Below are 14719 nucleotides of genomic sequence, written 5' to 3'. Positions count from 1 at the left end.
TGAAGACGTCATGTCCTGATATGTCCACTTTAGTAAACTATTGCAATTACCACAAAATCATATCTGCAGTAATTGTGTCAGACTGTATAGGGGACATTTCCCATTGAAAGGGAAATGGTTACAAAGTTATCAATTTATTCATAAACTTCTGGGAGGAATAACAAAGGATTAGGTTCGCCAAAATTATTTTATTTTAATGTCCCCAAATGCTATTAGCTTTCAGAAATGGGGTTAATCTGCAGGTTAACAGCGCTACAATGCTGCCTGACCAAACACCTTACTAAAAGTGCGGCTACAAGGAGAAAATTAACTTTATTCTTCTCTATAGCCGCCAGCTTTCAGTCATAGAGGTGCGGGTTCAGTCACCGCTCGGTACACAGTGAGTGGTGGCTTCAAACACGCCCTTAGCACATTAATTGACAGCTCGCGCTGCAGCACATCTGTCACGCTTGTAGCCTCCACTCACAATGCTGTGAGCAATGACTGTAGACGCTCCTAGCTCGCCTCTATGACTTAAAGGCGGCGGCTCAAGAGAGGAATACAGTTCATTTTCTCTAGATAGCTGTACTTTCAGTAAGGCAGCAGGACAGCTTTGTGATGCTAATAACCTGCAGATTAACCCTATATCTGCAGGTTAATAGAATTAATGACACCACAGGTTCCTTTTAAAGATGCCCTGTCAGCTATTCTGACATTACTGTTAATTGGTTTTGAAACCCTTCAAATACCCAAAATACTGTGTATATTGCTCACTCTGTATAAATCCACTATAATGTACCTGAGGCTAGTTTCACACTTGCTTTTTTTTTTGCAGCGCGTTTTTCCCGCAAAAAAACGCATTGAAAAAACGCATACAAAAGCATACAACTGCTGCATTTTTTTCAAGCATTTTTATGAGCATGCATGAAAAAAACGCAGCGTTTTTATGCGTTTGTATGCGTTTTTAGTGCGTTTTTACCGCGTTTGCGTTTTTTTCCAACATTAGGTGGCCCCTCACACTAACCCAAACCATGACTTTACTAACCCTGACCCTGACCCTAACCCTTAACCAAACCATACTTAACCCTAACCCAATCCCTAAACCCTAACTAACCCTAACCCTGACCCTAACCCTTAACCAAACCATACCCTGATCCTAACCCTAACCCTGACCCTAACCCCCCTTAACTAACCCTAACTCTAACCCAAACCCCTAAATTCCATTGTCTAAACTAATGGTAAAAAAAAAACCGCATGTGCAAAAAAACGCATACATAAGCATGCCAATGCGCACATATGCTCACCATAGACTTATAATGGGTGTCTTGCTGTAAAAAAACGCATTGCGCGCGCATGCGTTTTTTTGAGGCAAGTCGGACGCTCAAAAAATGAAACAGGTTGCATTTTGTGCGCCCGAGAGCATACCGCAAAAAAACGCATGCGCGGTAAAACGCGTACAAACGCATGTGTATGCGCACATAAGCGCATCCCATGCAAAGTATAGGAAAAAAAAAACGCATGCGCTATTTAGCGCTAAAATACCGTGAAAAAAAACGCAAATGTGAAACCAGCCTGACTGATTCTCGTACCACCTAGTATACATAACACGTATATATTTTCTTCTTAATAGAAACTCCAGCGCACAGTGAAGTTAAAAGTGAACAACTAAGTCTCCCTGTACCAACAAAAAAGAGGCCAAAATCAAGTAAAGCAAAGCATCACATGTGATATAAGCCTCTAATGGCATCAGTCGGTGTGTACACGATACCTTGGAACGTGCCTGGCCATCGCCACCCGCTTTATAATTGCAGAACGATCATAATTCAGGAATATTAGAATAATCCTTTTATTTTTTTCCCCTGCATAATAAGATTTCATATTTGCATGGATATAAATTGTTTAATGTAATCCTAATGTCAGTCCTGAAATTGGAACTGTAATTTCAACTAATTTTGTATAAAATCAGTAGGAAATAGAGGAAACCTTGTAATATCTTATCAGAGATATTATATGACCTGTGAGGAATCTGAGGGTTGCATGGCATTGGATCTTGCAACAGGACAATGAACCAAAGTAAACCTCAAAGTCCACCAAGAGTCCGTTTCAGAAGACGTCTTGGAATATTCTTCACTGGCGCCACACTCCCCTGACTTCAAATTTCAAGACAGTGGTTGCAGTACATTTAACACTGACCAACATGAATCAGCTGCTTTTTTTTTCTTCTTGAGTGGATAACAAGTTAAGGAAAGTAGGGGAAGAAGTGGCTCTTTAGTGGAGAAGGAATATTTCTCTGATAAGATACATTACCAAGTTTCTTAGTTTTGCTTGGACTATTTAATGATGCAATTTGTTGAACCAGCAGTGACCATTTACATGGTTATTGGTTTAATGCAAACAGCAGAATAATTGCAAATTTTGCTAATAAACCTAATTTGCGAACAGGGCTTCAGTAATTTTGACTGGAATTGTACATATTTGTATAAAGGTAACACACAAGTACTGTTCTGTATCGTTGTACAGTACAAGGGTTTCATCTTTACAATGAATATTGTCTTGAAAACAACTGTATTAAGAAATGTCTGAAAAGGTTTTACCTATTAAATGGATTGTACAATATAAAATTGTAATGCGATATAAATTGTACTTTGTGCTTGTATTTTATGAAGCTTTTCAAATAGTTATCAATTATGGCATAACCAGAGTATATGACATACAGTAGGTCTGATAGGGTGGAAGAATAGAAGAGTCAAGGCTGCTTTATCCTTGTTCCACCACACAAATTGACCGGCAGTGGCTGCATCCACAGACTAAGGGCTCATTCAGATGTTATTTTTTTGCATACGAATGCCATCCGTGTTCTTTACAGACAGCAATCGTACTTATAATAATGAATGTTCTTTTTCACTTAAAGCAAACTGAGAATTTGAAACCAATTAAGAAGTGAAGTACAGGAAGGTGCAGAACTTTTTTTTTTTATTGTGTTATCGAGCAGGAGAGGCCAAGCCTTTCATGGAAAGTTTTTCCTGAAGTGTTGTGTGTGTATACATTAAAATTCTGATACTAACAGACACATTATATAACCTTCAAAATCTCAGTATAAAACATGTATAGATTGACGACATACAGGTGCTTCTCACAAAACTAGAATATCATCAAAAAGTGAATTTATTTCAGTTCTTCAACGCAAAAAGTGAAACTCATATACTCTATAGAGTCATTACAGTGGTCTATTTCAAGTGTTTATTTCTGGTAATGTTGATGATTATGGCTCACAGCCAATGAAAACCCAAAAGTCATTATCTCAGTAAATTAGAATAATTAACAAAAAACACCTGCAAAGGCTTCCTAAGCATTTAAAATGATCCCCAAGTCTGTTTCAGTAGCTTCACAATCATGGGGAAGACTGCTGACTTGACAGATGTCCAGAAGGCAGTCATTGCCACACTCCACAAGGAGGGGGAAGCCACAAAATGTCATTGCTAAAGAAGCTGGCTGTTCACACAGTGCTGTATCCAAGCATATTAACCCCTTCCTGACATCAGACGTACTATCCCGTCCATGGGACCTGGGCCCCTATGCCCATGGACGGGATAATACGTCTACCGCGATCAGCAGCGCCCACGTGGTGAGCGCCGCTAATCGCGGCCGGGTGTCAGCTGATTATCACAGCTGACACCCGGCACAATGGACCGCCCAATGGACAGCTGACACCCGTCACGGACCGCCCCCGACACGTTAACCCCTTGCACACCGCGATCACACATGATCGCGGTGTACCGGGAGTTAAAGGGAAGCATCGGCAGGGAGGGGGCTCTCTCCGTGCTTCCCTGAGCCCCCCACGGCAGCGCAATGTGCAGCGCTGCTGCCGGGGGCTCCTTTCCTGCAGGCCCCCGAATCCAAAATGGCGACGGGGGCCTTCGGGGGCCTGCAGGAAGCTGGCTTCCTCAGTGCCTGCAAAGCGCAGGCATGAGGAAGCCTGTGCAGTGCCTGTGACAGATCGCTGATATGTCACAGTGATCTGTGATGTGACAGATCAGCGATCTGTCACAGAATAGTGATGTCCCAAATGGGACTATTTAATAAAGTGAAAAAAAAAAAAAAAAAAATAAAAAAAGTGTTAAAATAATTAAAAAAAAAAAAAACGCCAAATAAATTACAAAAAAAAAAAATTCCCCCAAATAAATCCATTTTTTGAAAATAAAAAAAAAAAAATAAAATAAAAGTACACATTAGGTATCGCCACATCCGTAACGACCCGCCCTATAAAACTGTCCCATTAGTTAACCCCTTTAGCGAACCCCTTTAAAAAATAATAAAAAACGAAGCAAAAAATAATGATTTATTATCATACCGCCAAACAAAAAGTGTAATAACGCGCGATCAAAAAGACGCATATAAATATGCATGGTACCGCTGAAAACGTCATCTTGTCTCGCAAAAAACGAGCCGCCACACAGCATCATCAGCGAAAAAATAAAAAAGTTATAGCTCGCAGAATAAAGCGATGCAAAAATAATTATTTTTTATATAAAATAGTTTTCATTGCATAAAACCGACAAAACATAAAAAAAGACCTAAATGACCTAAACCTCGCTGTAACCGTACTGACCCGAAGAATAAAACAGCTTTATCAATTTTACCGCACGCGGAACGGTGTAAACGCACCCCCCCCCCCCCCCCAAAAGAAATTCATGAAACTGCTGGTTTTTGTTCATTCTGCGTCCCAAAAATCAGAATAAAAAGCGATCAAAAAATGTCACGTGCCCGAAAATGGTACCAATAAAAACGTCAACTCGTCCCGCAAAAAATAAGACCTCACATGACTCGGTGAGTCAAAATACGGAAAAATTATAGCTCTCAATATGTGGTGATGAAAAAACTATTTTTACAATAAAAAGCGTCTTTTAGCGTGCGACAGCTGCCAAACATAAAAACCGCCATAAATAGTAAATCAAACCCCCCCGTTATCACCCCCTTAGTTAGGGAAAAATAAAAAAAAAAAATGTATTTATTTCCATTTTTCCATTACGGTTAGGGCTAGGGCTGAGATTAGGGTTAGGGGTGTGTTGGGGTTCGGGTTGGAGTTAGAATTGGGGGTTTCCACTGTTTGGGCACATCAGGGGCTCTCCAAATGCAACATGGCGTCTGATTTCAATTCCAGCCAATTCAGAGTTGAAAAAGTCAAATGGTGCTCCTTCCCTTCCAAGCTCTGACATGCGCCCAAACAGTGTTTTACCCCCACATGTAGGGTATCAGCCTACTCAGGGCAAATTGCAAAACAATTTTTGGGGTCCAATTTCTCCTGTTACCCTTAGGAAAATAAAAAATTGGGGGCAAAAATATCATGTTTGTGGAAAAAAAATTTTTTATTTTCACGTCCGAGCGTTATAAAATTCTGTGAAGCACTTGGGGGTTCAAAGTGCTCACCACACATCTAGATAAGTTCCGTGGGGGGTCTAGTGTCCAAAATGGGGTTACTTGTGGGGAGTTTCAATAGTTTAGGTACATCAGGGGCTCTCCAAACGCACATGACACCCGCAGACCATTCCCTCAAAGTCTGCATTCCAAAACGTCACTACTTCCCTTCCGAGCCCCGATGTGTGTCCATACAGTAGTTTTCTCCCACATATGGGGCGTCAGCGTACTCAGGACAAATTGGACAACAACTTTTGGGGTTCAATTTCTCCTGGTACCCTTGGGAAAATAAAAAAAATTGGGGACCAATTGATCATGTTTGTGGAAAAAATACGATTTTTTTATTTTCATGCCCGGGCATTATAAACTTCTGTGAAGCCCTTGGGGGTTCAAAGTGCTCACCTCACATCTAGATAAGTTCCTTAGGGGGTCTAGTTTTCAAAATGGGGTCATTTGTGGGGGGGTTTCCACTGTTTAGTTACATTAGGGGCTCTCCAAAGACAGCATGACACCCGCAGACCATTCCATCAAAGTCTGCATTCCAAAACGTCACTACTTCCCTTCCGAGCCCCGACGTGTGCCCATACAGTAGTTTTCTCCCACATATGGGGTATCAGCATACTCAGGACAAATTGGACAACAACTTTTGGGGTCCAATTTCTCCTGGTACCCTTGGGAAAATAAAAAAAATGGTGACTAAAATATGTTTGTGGAAAAAATACGAATTTTTTATTTTCACGCCCGGGCGTTATAAACTTCTGTGAAGCACTTGGGGGTTCAAAGTGCTCACCACACATCTAGATAAGTTCCTTGGGGGTCTAGTTTACAAAATGGTGTCATTTGTGGGGGGTTTCCACTGTTTAGGTACATCAGGGGTTTTCCAATCGCGACATGTTGTCCGTTCTCAATTCCAGCCAAAAACGTCAAATGGCGCTGCTTCCCTTCCGAGCTCTGCCATGCGTCCAAATAGTGGTTTACCCCCACATGTGGGGTATCAGCGTACTCAGGACAAATTGCACAATAACTTTTAGGGTTCTGTTACCCTTGGGAAATTAAAAATTGGGGTGAAAAGATCATTTTTGTGGAAAAAATATGTTTAATTGTACCGCTGTACGTTATAAACTTCTGTAAAGCCCTTGTGGGTTCAAAGTTCTCACCACATATCTAGATAAGTTCCTTGGGGGTCTAGTTTCCAAAATGGGGTCACTTGTAGGGGTTTTCCACTGTTTAGGTACATCAGGGACTCTCCAAACGTGACATGGCGTCCGATCTGAATTCCAGACAATTTTGCATTGAAAAAGTCAAAAGTCTTCCTTTCTGAGCTCTGCCATGCGCCGAAACAGTCGTTCCCCCCACATATCAGGTATCAGCGTACTCAGGACAAATTGCACAATAACTTTTGCAGTCCAATTTCTCCTGTTACCCTTGGTAAAATAAAAAAAATTGAACCTGAAGTTTTTTTTTTTTAAATATTCAAAAAAATTCCTGTGACGCACCTAAAGGGTTAATAAACTTCTTGAATGTGGTTTTGAGCACCTTAAGGGGTGCAGTTTTTAGAATGGTGTCACTTTTGGGTATTTTCTATCATATAGACCCCTCAAAGCGGCTTCAAATGTGATGTGGTCCGTAAAAATAAAATGGTGTTGTAAAAATGAGAAATCGCTGGTCAACTTTTAACCCTTATAACTTCCTAACAAAAAAAAAATTTTGGTTCCAAAATTGTGCTGATGTAAAGTAAAGTAAACATGTGGGAAATGTTAGTTATCAAGTTTTTTGTGTGCCGTATCTCTGTGATTTAAGGGCATAAAAATTCAAAGTTGGAAAATTGCAAAATATTCAAAATTTTCGCCAAATTTCCGTTTTTCTCACAAACGCAAGTTATTTGAATGAAATATTACCACTAGCATGAAGTACAATATGTCATGAGAAAACAATGTCAGAATCACCGGGATCCATGGAAGTGTTCCAGAGTTATGACCTCATAAAGGTACTGTGGTCAGAATTGTAAAAATTGGCCCGGTCATGAACGTGCAAACCACCCTTGGGGGTGAAGGGGTTAATGGAAAGTTGAGTGCAAGGAAAAAGTGTGATAGAAAAAGGTGCACAAGCAACCTGGATAACCACAGCAATTAAATGATTGTTAAGAAAAGGCCATTCAAAAATGAAACAGAAATAAACACGTGAAATAGATCACTATGTTTGCAATGACTCTATATAATATAGGAGATTCAATTTTTGTATTGAAGAACTGAAATAAATTAACTTTTTGATGATATTCTAATTTTGTGAGAAGCACCTGTATGTAATATAGATTTTAATTAAAAATTAGACAAGAATAAGACTGTCGCATCAACTTGTAAGACAAAAAGGTGGAGGCGTTATTAATAACAATATGTAAAAACGGATTTCATTTCAGCGCCTCCTGCTGTTTGTCTGCTTTAGTTTCTTTACAGGTCCCTAAAAATTTAATGACTTCCTTGGTTTAGAGCATTGGAGAATCTCTCTTAGTATCCTGGTCTGCATCAGTTTCAGATTTAGGCAAATCTGTCTTCGCATTATTTGCCTGCAAGTTTGGCAGAATACTGAGGTTCATGAGGTCAAAAGGAAACGGTACAAGGAAGGTGGCGGGTTTTTCAGATGTCATACACTGTAATGTGTGAAGATACCGCAGCTGAACCGCTGTGGGCGATCCCGATAAACTCTCTGCTGCAAGTTTCAGTGACTCGGACACAGTTTTTTCACATTCGGCTGCAAGAATCTGTCATACAAAAAAAGTTTTTAATATAAAAAAAAACTGACTATGCAAGAAGTGGGCATTTCACTGGTCCTCATTCCCCTTACCTTTACTTTAGCATTTCTTTGTGCTTCAGCTTCTGAAGCCAGTGACTGCTTAACTTCTTCAGGAAGGTTAATATCTTTACTAAAGAGAGGAGCAAAAATGTCAAAATATTATCGGGAAACAAATTTTATAGATTATGTAGCATAATAGCAAAGGATAAAGAAAAGAATTGGTTCCAAAGAGCAGTAAAGAAAAACTGCTCAATCCAGGTACCTCATCTGGTAAAAGACTAATACAGTCTAATGTTCGGGCCTAACGAAAAAGCGTAGGGACGCCATCGGGTGCCCAGCAGTTCAATCTGACAGGTAATGTGTACAGATTAGGTTTACTTACCCCTTGTCTTGATCACAGGACTATAGATGCACCTTACTGATGGCACTTTATTACAGGGATCTACATAGGTAATACCTTTACTGCTTCCTGACCCGTTTTGATAGTAAACTGTGAGCGGCCACTACATGTATGGCATACCTTGGAATACGTTCCATTTTTTTCTTTCCAAGCTCCTTTCTAATTGTAATGGATTTTATATATTTTCACAAATAAACTATGTTTCAATATTGATTATGTACTTCATTTGTTTACCTTGAGGACACTCATTTTTGGTAAATACTTGTTTAAGATTAATATTCAGTACTGGAAAAATGTAAAGGGAACCAGTCACCATGAAAATGCAGACCAATCTACGGGCCCCATGTTAAAGAGCAGGGGGAGCTGGGCAGAGTAATACATAGTTTTGTGTATAGCCCGTGTTTAAATAATTTAATCCTTTGCTCTTTCTGGGCTTTTGGGTCCAGTGGGCGGTCCTATCAGTGACTGACAGCTATTTTTGTACAAGTGTGCATGCATAGATAGCTGTCAGCCACCGATAGGACTGCCCACTGGACTGAAAAGCCCAGAAAGAGCAGAGGTGTAAATGATTAAAATCACAGGTTATAGTGATTGTTTTCTTACAAAACTACGTAATCAATCTGCCCTGCTTCCCCCCTGCTCCAAAACATAATGCTTGAAAATTATCCTGCATTTTCGGCGAGACTGTTTCCCTTTAATTCATTTGTTTCCTTTGTAAATTCTGCAAATTTGTCCGGACTAATTATCAAATGTTTTAGCTGAATAACTACTTTTATTATAACATTTAATGGGGATTGGCCATTCTATATTTTAAAAATTCAGAAAACAGTTAAATTAAAAGTGTACTGATGTGGTGGATTTTATGTGGATTCTAAATTTTGAGATGTGACTTTGTTCATATGGAGCCCTTGTCATTTAAAGGGGTACTCCAGGGCGATAAACTAGTATTTTAATGGACATGCCTTCCTAAACTATGAGTCTGTGATCACACATGCGAGAAACTCGGCCGAGTCTCGCATGTTAATACCCGGCACTGCCACCGGCACTCAGGAGCAGAGGGTGTGGCTCCATGTATTTCTATGCGGCTGCACGCTCCGCTCCTGAGTATCGGCGGCAGTGCCGGGTATTAACATGCAAGACTCGGCCATCTTTCTCGCATGTGTGACCCCGGTCTAAAGCTAACATCCGTAGTGTTGTAACTGGCTCCTGGCAGTATTCACTATTGAATGTGACATTATTATTATCCATTCATCTTTTTATTTATATAGCACTAACATATTCCGCAGCGCTTTACAGTTTGCACACATTATCATCACTGTCCCCGATGGGGCTCACAATCTAGATTCCCTATCCATATGTCTTTGGAGTGTGGGAGGAGACCAGAGTACCCGGAGAAAACCCACGCAAACACGGGGAGAACATGAACTCCTTGCAGATGTTGTCCTTGGTGGGATTTGCTAACCACTGAGCCACCATGCCGCCCTCACTAGTGTATGTGACATTGGATTAGTATTGTGTGTAACCCTGGCAGTATTAGCTATTGATTGTGACGTTGGATTAGTGTTGTGTGTAATCCTGGCAGTACTGGCTATTGAATGTGACATTGAATTAGTATTGTGGCTGCAGTGCTAACCACTGAGCCACCGTGCTGCCCACACTAGTGGGTGTGTGACCTTGAACTAGTATGGTGTATAATCCTGGCAGTACCGGCTACTGAATGTGACATTGGATTAGTAGTGTGTGTAATCTTGGCGGTAGTGGCTACAAAATGTCACCTTGAAGCTGCTCCTCAGTGCTCTCTCCCCCTTCTGGGACGTTGTCACAGATCAGGAAGTATGGCCTGCTTCCTGGAGTTTTAACATTTATTTTTGTCCCCCAGTACTTCCCTTGTTCACACTTACATTTCTGTTCTCTCTACTTTGATCCCCCAACGACAAGTCACCGCATCCAGTGCTACCTGTAAAGAGGTAACATCATTTTTTTCCCACAAGTTATTCAAACTCATAAATACCACAGTGTGACATAAGGTTACTGCTAATTCTTATCACCATTGAATTTTTTGCTTTTAAATTGCATTCTTCCGACAAGATACTGAAAGCAAAGGATACAGTGGTGTGAAAAAGTGGTTTGCCCTCTTCCTGATTTCTTATTCTCTTGAATGTCTGTCACACTCAGATCTTCAATTACCTTGTTTCTCATTTGTTCCAGAATTCCTTTGGATTGATGTCTAGCTTTTGGTCTACTTCACTTTGTCAGGCAGGTCCTATTTAAGGGATTTCTTGATGGAGAAGATGTGTTTTAGTAATCAAGCCTGGGTGTGGCAAGGGAATTTGGGGACTCTGCTTCCAAAAGATGTGATAAACCAGTTAATTTATGTTTTTAAATCCAAAGACATACGGATAGGAAATTTAGATTGTGAGCCCCATTGGGGACAGCGATGATAATGTGTGCAAAACTGTAAAGCGCTGCAGAATAGGTTAGTGCTATATAAAGATTAATTATTATTATTAAATCCACACAGGAAAATTATTTCCTTAATTTATAAACTGCATGTTGCGTTTACTTGTGTTATCTTGGTCTTTAAATTTCTTTGGTGATCTTAAACATTTAAGTGTAACAATCATGCCAAAAAAGGTGAACTAAGTAAGGGGGCAAACACTTTTTCACACCACTGTAGGTCTTGAATAGTGAGTAGTTGCTCTTCTAGGCACGATGTGATATTTCTGCAGTATTATTTTTTATTCTAACATATTGTGCAGTAAGTACAGGGAAGTTGCAGATATGTCAATTTGTATCCATGCCTTTACATCGGGAGCCCTGTCAGGTGACATACAATGTGCGTTTTACTTACAAATGGTATAGATGGTGGCAGAAGGGATGGAAGATGGAGATGACAGTTGGTGCTTTTACAAATCAATGCAGATAGGAGCTAGAGGCTGCACAGACATTCTGCTGAAAGTCCTTCTGAAAGAACAGTTCCAGCTCTACATAGAACTTTATAAGCACTAACTGTCTATCTCAACAATTGGAAAATCTGTATTTATTGAAGACACATTTTACTCTCGCAAATGTTGATGATGAAGGATCAATCCAGGAGGATAAAGGCAAATTTCTTTGATAAGATGCATTACAAACATTGCATATTTTCACATGATATTTTAAAACGACGGTTACTCTTTAACCCCTTCATGACATACATGTATGTCATATGTAGTGTCCCTGCCTCACACGCATCTTTCCTGGCAGATGATGGCTGATTTAATCAGCCATCATGTGCCTTTAACAGCCACGAGTGGAACGGAGCTCTGACAGCGGCATTCAATGTGTCCCGGCATTCCCGGGTGTGTCATGCCATGCCTGTGACGTGATCGCAGGGCACCGACTGGTTGTCATGACAGCCGGGAGTCTGCTGATAACCCCCATGCCTGTCATTATGATGCTCCTGTAAAGGCTGGCGTTCATAGGAGATTAGGATTTTCTCTATACATAGCAGTGCTGAATCACCTTTTTTTTTTCGCTGAGGTGTTTGGCTCTGAAGCTCAGCTCTATTCACTTAAATGCTTTATTAGCTCCTTTCCATCCATTTTGCCACCTTTTATACCTTTCAAGTATAATATAATCTGCATGTCAGCAGACAGAGCTCCAATTTATGGAAAATAAACAAAAAAACAAAAAACAAAAAACATTTACTCTGAATCTTAAAACACCCTTTCCACGAAGCTAAAGTAAAACGTTTTGAAATATTGTTAGAAATCCATAGTTATCTATGTGTTAGAATGTGGGCCAAGTTTCCCATAAAGACAGGAAATGCAGGAATCTAAGGCTAGGTTCACATAGCGTTAATGCATTAATGCTACTCCTTAATTTTGTTCGCATTATGCAATCGCGCTAGCGCAGATGCTCCATCTGCCCTAGCAGTGACGGACCCCCGGACTCTGCAGACCTCGTCCAAGGGTCCATCACAGAATGACAGCACATCGCTAATGCATGCAGATTATGACATGCGTTAGCGATGCGCTCGTCTATAGCAGTCTATGGGTTTGTTAACGCATCTGTTACAGAGCGTTTAATGCACCCCCCTAACGCAATATGAACCCAGCCTGTGTGTGCAGATTTACTTTCCTTATGACATTAACATGCCAGATACGTTTAGTATATCCTATAGATGATGTTCTCACCTTTACTTCCTCCCCGATGCTTTTTCTTTCCAGTAAGATATCTACGAAAGCCCTGTGTGCCAGGAGACGCTTTGTAGTGCTCTGGATGAGTAGGCGCAGGGCACCAGAGATATTGCTCACGCTGGTTAAGAACAGAGCAGCGTTTTCTAAGCGATAGTAGCAAATTGCATCCACCTCCAAGGTGACGAGATCTTTAGTGACTATCTAATAAAAAACAGAAAAAAAAACCCAAAAAACATTTAGACAAATGGTTTGATAGGAGAAGTTTTCTACCCCTGCAGGTTCAGATTTGCATTGAAGGCGCCATCACAGATTCAGTCAAAAAAGCAGGAAAAAAAAAAAAAAAAAAAAAAAAAAAGTATAATGATACCACAGCAGAAACCTAGTGGGCCTCATTATACCCACGAGGATCCTTCAGGTGCCACTGATGCCCGGACATCACAATGGTCTTCTTGTAGTATTTTGCCTAATCACTACATATTTAGGTAACAGATCTACTTTAACAAACCATTCTAATGGGTAGCACACACAAAGCAAGTATAAACAATGCAGACAACTTCCAGAAATGTTACCAAAAACTTGTATACATGTACATCCTAAGCAAAGTGCCTACATAGACTTACCTGGTGAAAAGGAACCTCAAAAGTCTTTATTCGGAAGTCTAGCTTGGTAAACTTGTCCAACATGGGGAGATAAAAGAAGATCCCTGGGGAAAAAAAAAAAAAATGGTGACACTGCCTTCCATTACTAGGAGATTATATTGCATCTCATATGACAGTTGTCATTAGTTTCTTCATGGTACCAGGAGACACGGATATAAGGTATTCTGGAATAAAATTACATATAAAGTGATAATGGCTGCTGAAGAAATACAATATTTCCTATTATATAATAAATTATTTTTATATTATATATATATATATATATATATATATATATATATATATATATATATATATATATATAAACTTTTTTTTTTTTTTTTTTTAAAAACACTATGAAAATGTCATGAAAAATGTAGTAATTTTCAGAGAAACTCAGTGATTGAAAACCAGCCTATGGCTATGTTGACATGTACCAGGTGCAAATTAACCCGTACATGATGTCGCCATTTTCTGTTTTTTAACTTTCATTTTTTCCTCTCCTTTCAAGAGCCATAACTTTTTTATTTTGGCCACATGAGGGATGGTTTTTCCTGCAGGACGAGTTATACTTTTGAACAACACCATTTGTTTTACCATATCGTGTATTGCAAAATGGGAAAGAAATTCCAAGTGCGAATAAATTGCAAAAAAGTGTAATTCCACAATTGTTTGGTTTCTTTTTTTTTTACCATGTTCACTAAATGCTAAAACTATATATATATATATATATATATATATATATATATATATATATATATATATATATATTCATTTTTCGGGATCTGAAGCTGGGTGAGGGCTTATTTTTTTGCATCCTGAGACCATTTTGGGTCGGATATATTTGGATCGCCTCTTATTGGCATTGTTAAGGCAGACCAAAAAAAATGTAATTTTGGCGCTCAGATTTTTTTTCTCGTTACGCCATTCACCAATTGGCTTAACTTATTTTATATTTTGATAGATTGGACATTTCTGAACACAGCAATAACAAATGTGTAATTTTTTGTTTGTTTTATTTTCAATGAGGCAAAAGGGGAGATGATTTGAAGTTTTTATTTTTCATATTTTTAAAACTTTGTTTTCCCCAAACTTTTTACTGACTGCAATAGTCGGTAAAGACATAGGAGACTTGAATGTGCAGAAATAACAATCTCCTATGAATGCGCATTCACAGAAGATTCACAATGACAGACACGGGGATTATCAGCAGACCCTCAGTTGTCTTGACAACCCATCACATGACAGGGGTGCCCATGGGTGGGATTAATGGCGACTTCTGTTAAAGGGAACCTGTCACCCCCCCTCAGGGTGTT

The 14719-nt window shown here is 39.6% G+C and overlaps 2 protein-coding genes across 4 annotated transcripts in view; one reads left to right on the top strand and one right to left on the bottom strand.

Moving 5' to 3' along the window:
- Nucleotides 1-2617, top strand: part of AXDND1 (axonemal dynein light chain domain containing 1) — a 66423-nt gene extending 63806 nt beyond the window's left edge. The window contains exon 24 of the mRNA XM_073571371.1: nt 1610-2617. Within this exon, the coding sequence (XP_073427472.1) occupies nt 1610-1707 (98 nt within the window). The 3' untranslated portion in view covers nt 1708-2617. The remainder of the gene's footprint in view (nt 1-1609) is intronic.
- The window catches only part of NPHS2 (NPHS2 stomatin family member, podocin), a 42194-nt gene that overhangs the window by 10282 nt on the left and 17193 nt on the right, over nt 1-14719 (bottom strand). For 2 of the 3 annotated variants that reach the window (XM_073571377.1, XM_073571378.1), the window contains exons 4-8: nt 13386-13468; nt 12763-12966; nt 10486-10541; nt 8236-8314; nt 7692-8152 (exon numbers count right to left, since the gene is read on the bottom strand). In XM_073571377.1, coding sequence (XP_073427478.1) covers nt 7877-8152; nt 8236-8314; nt 10486-10541; nt 12763-12966; nt 13386-13468 — 698 coding nt within the window. In that variant the 3' untranslated portion in view covers nt 7692-7876. Of the gene's footprint in view, nt 1-7691; nt 8153-8235; nt 8315-10485; nt 10542-12762; nt 12967-13385; nt 13469-14719 lie in introns of those variants that run through there. The other variant, XR_012231414.1, reaches the window with a different exon arrangement.

This window comes from Dendrobates tinctorius, unplaced genomic scaffold (genome assembly GCF_039654945.1).
Source record: "Dendrobates tinctorius isolate UK_male_01 unplaced genomic scaffold, ASM3965494v1 ptg000029l, whole genome shotgun sequence".
NCBI classification, from domain to species: domain Eukaryota; kingdom Metazoa; phylum Chordata; class Amphibia; order Anura; family Dendrobatidae; genus Dendrobates; species Dendrobates tinctorius.
The sequence above is the reverse complement of the archived record's forward strand: the minus strand, read 5'-3'. Positions and strand labels throughout refer to the sequence as shown.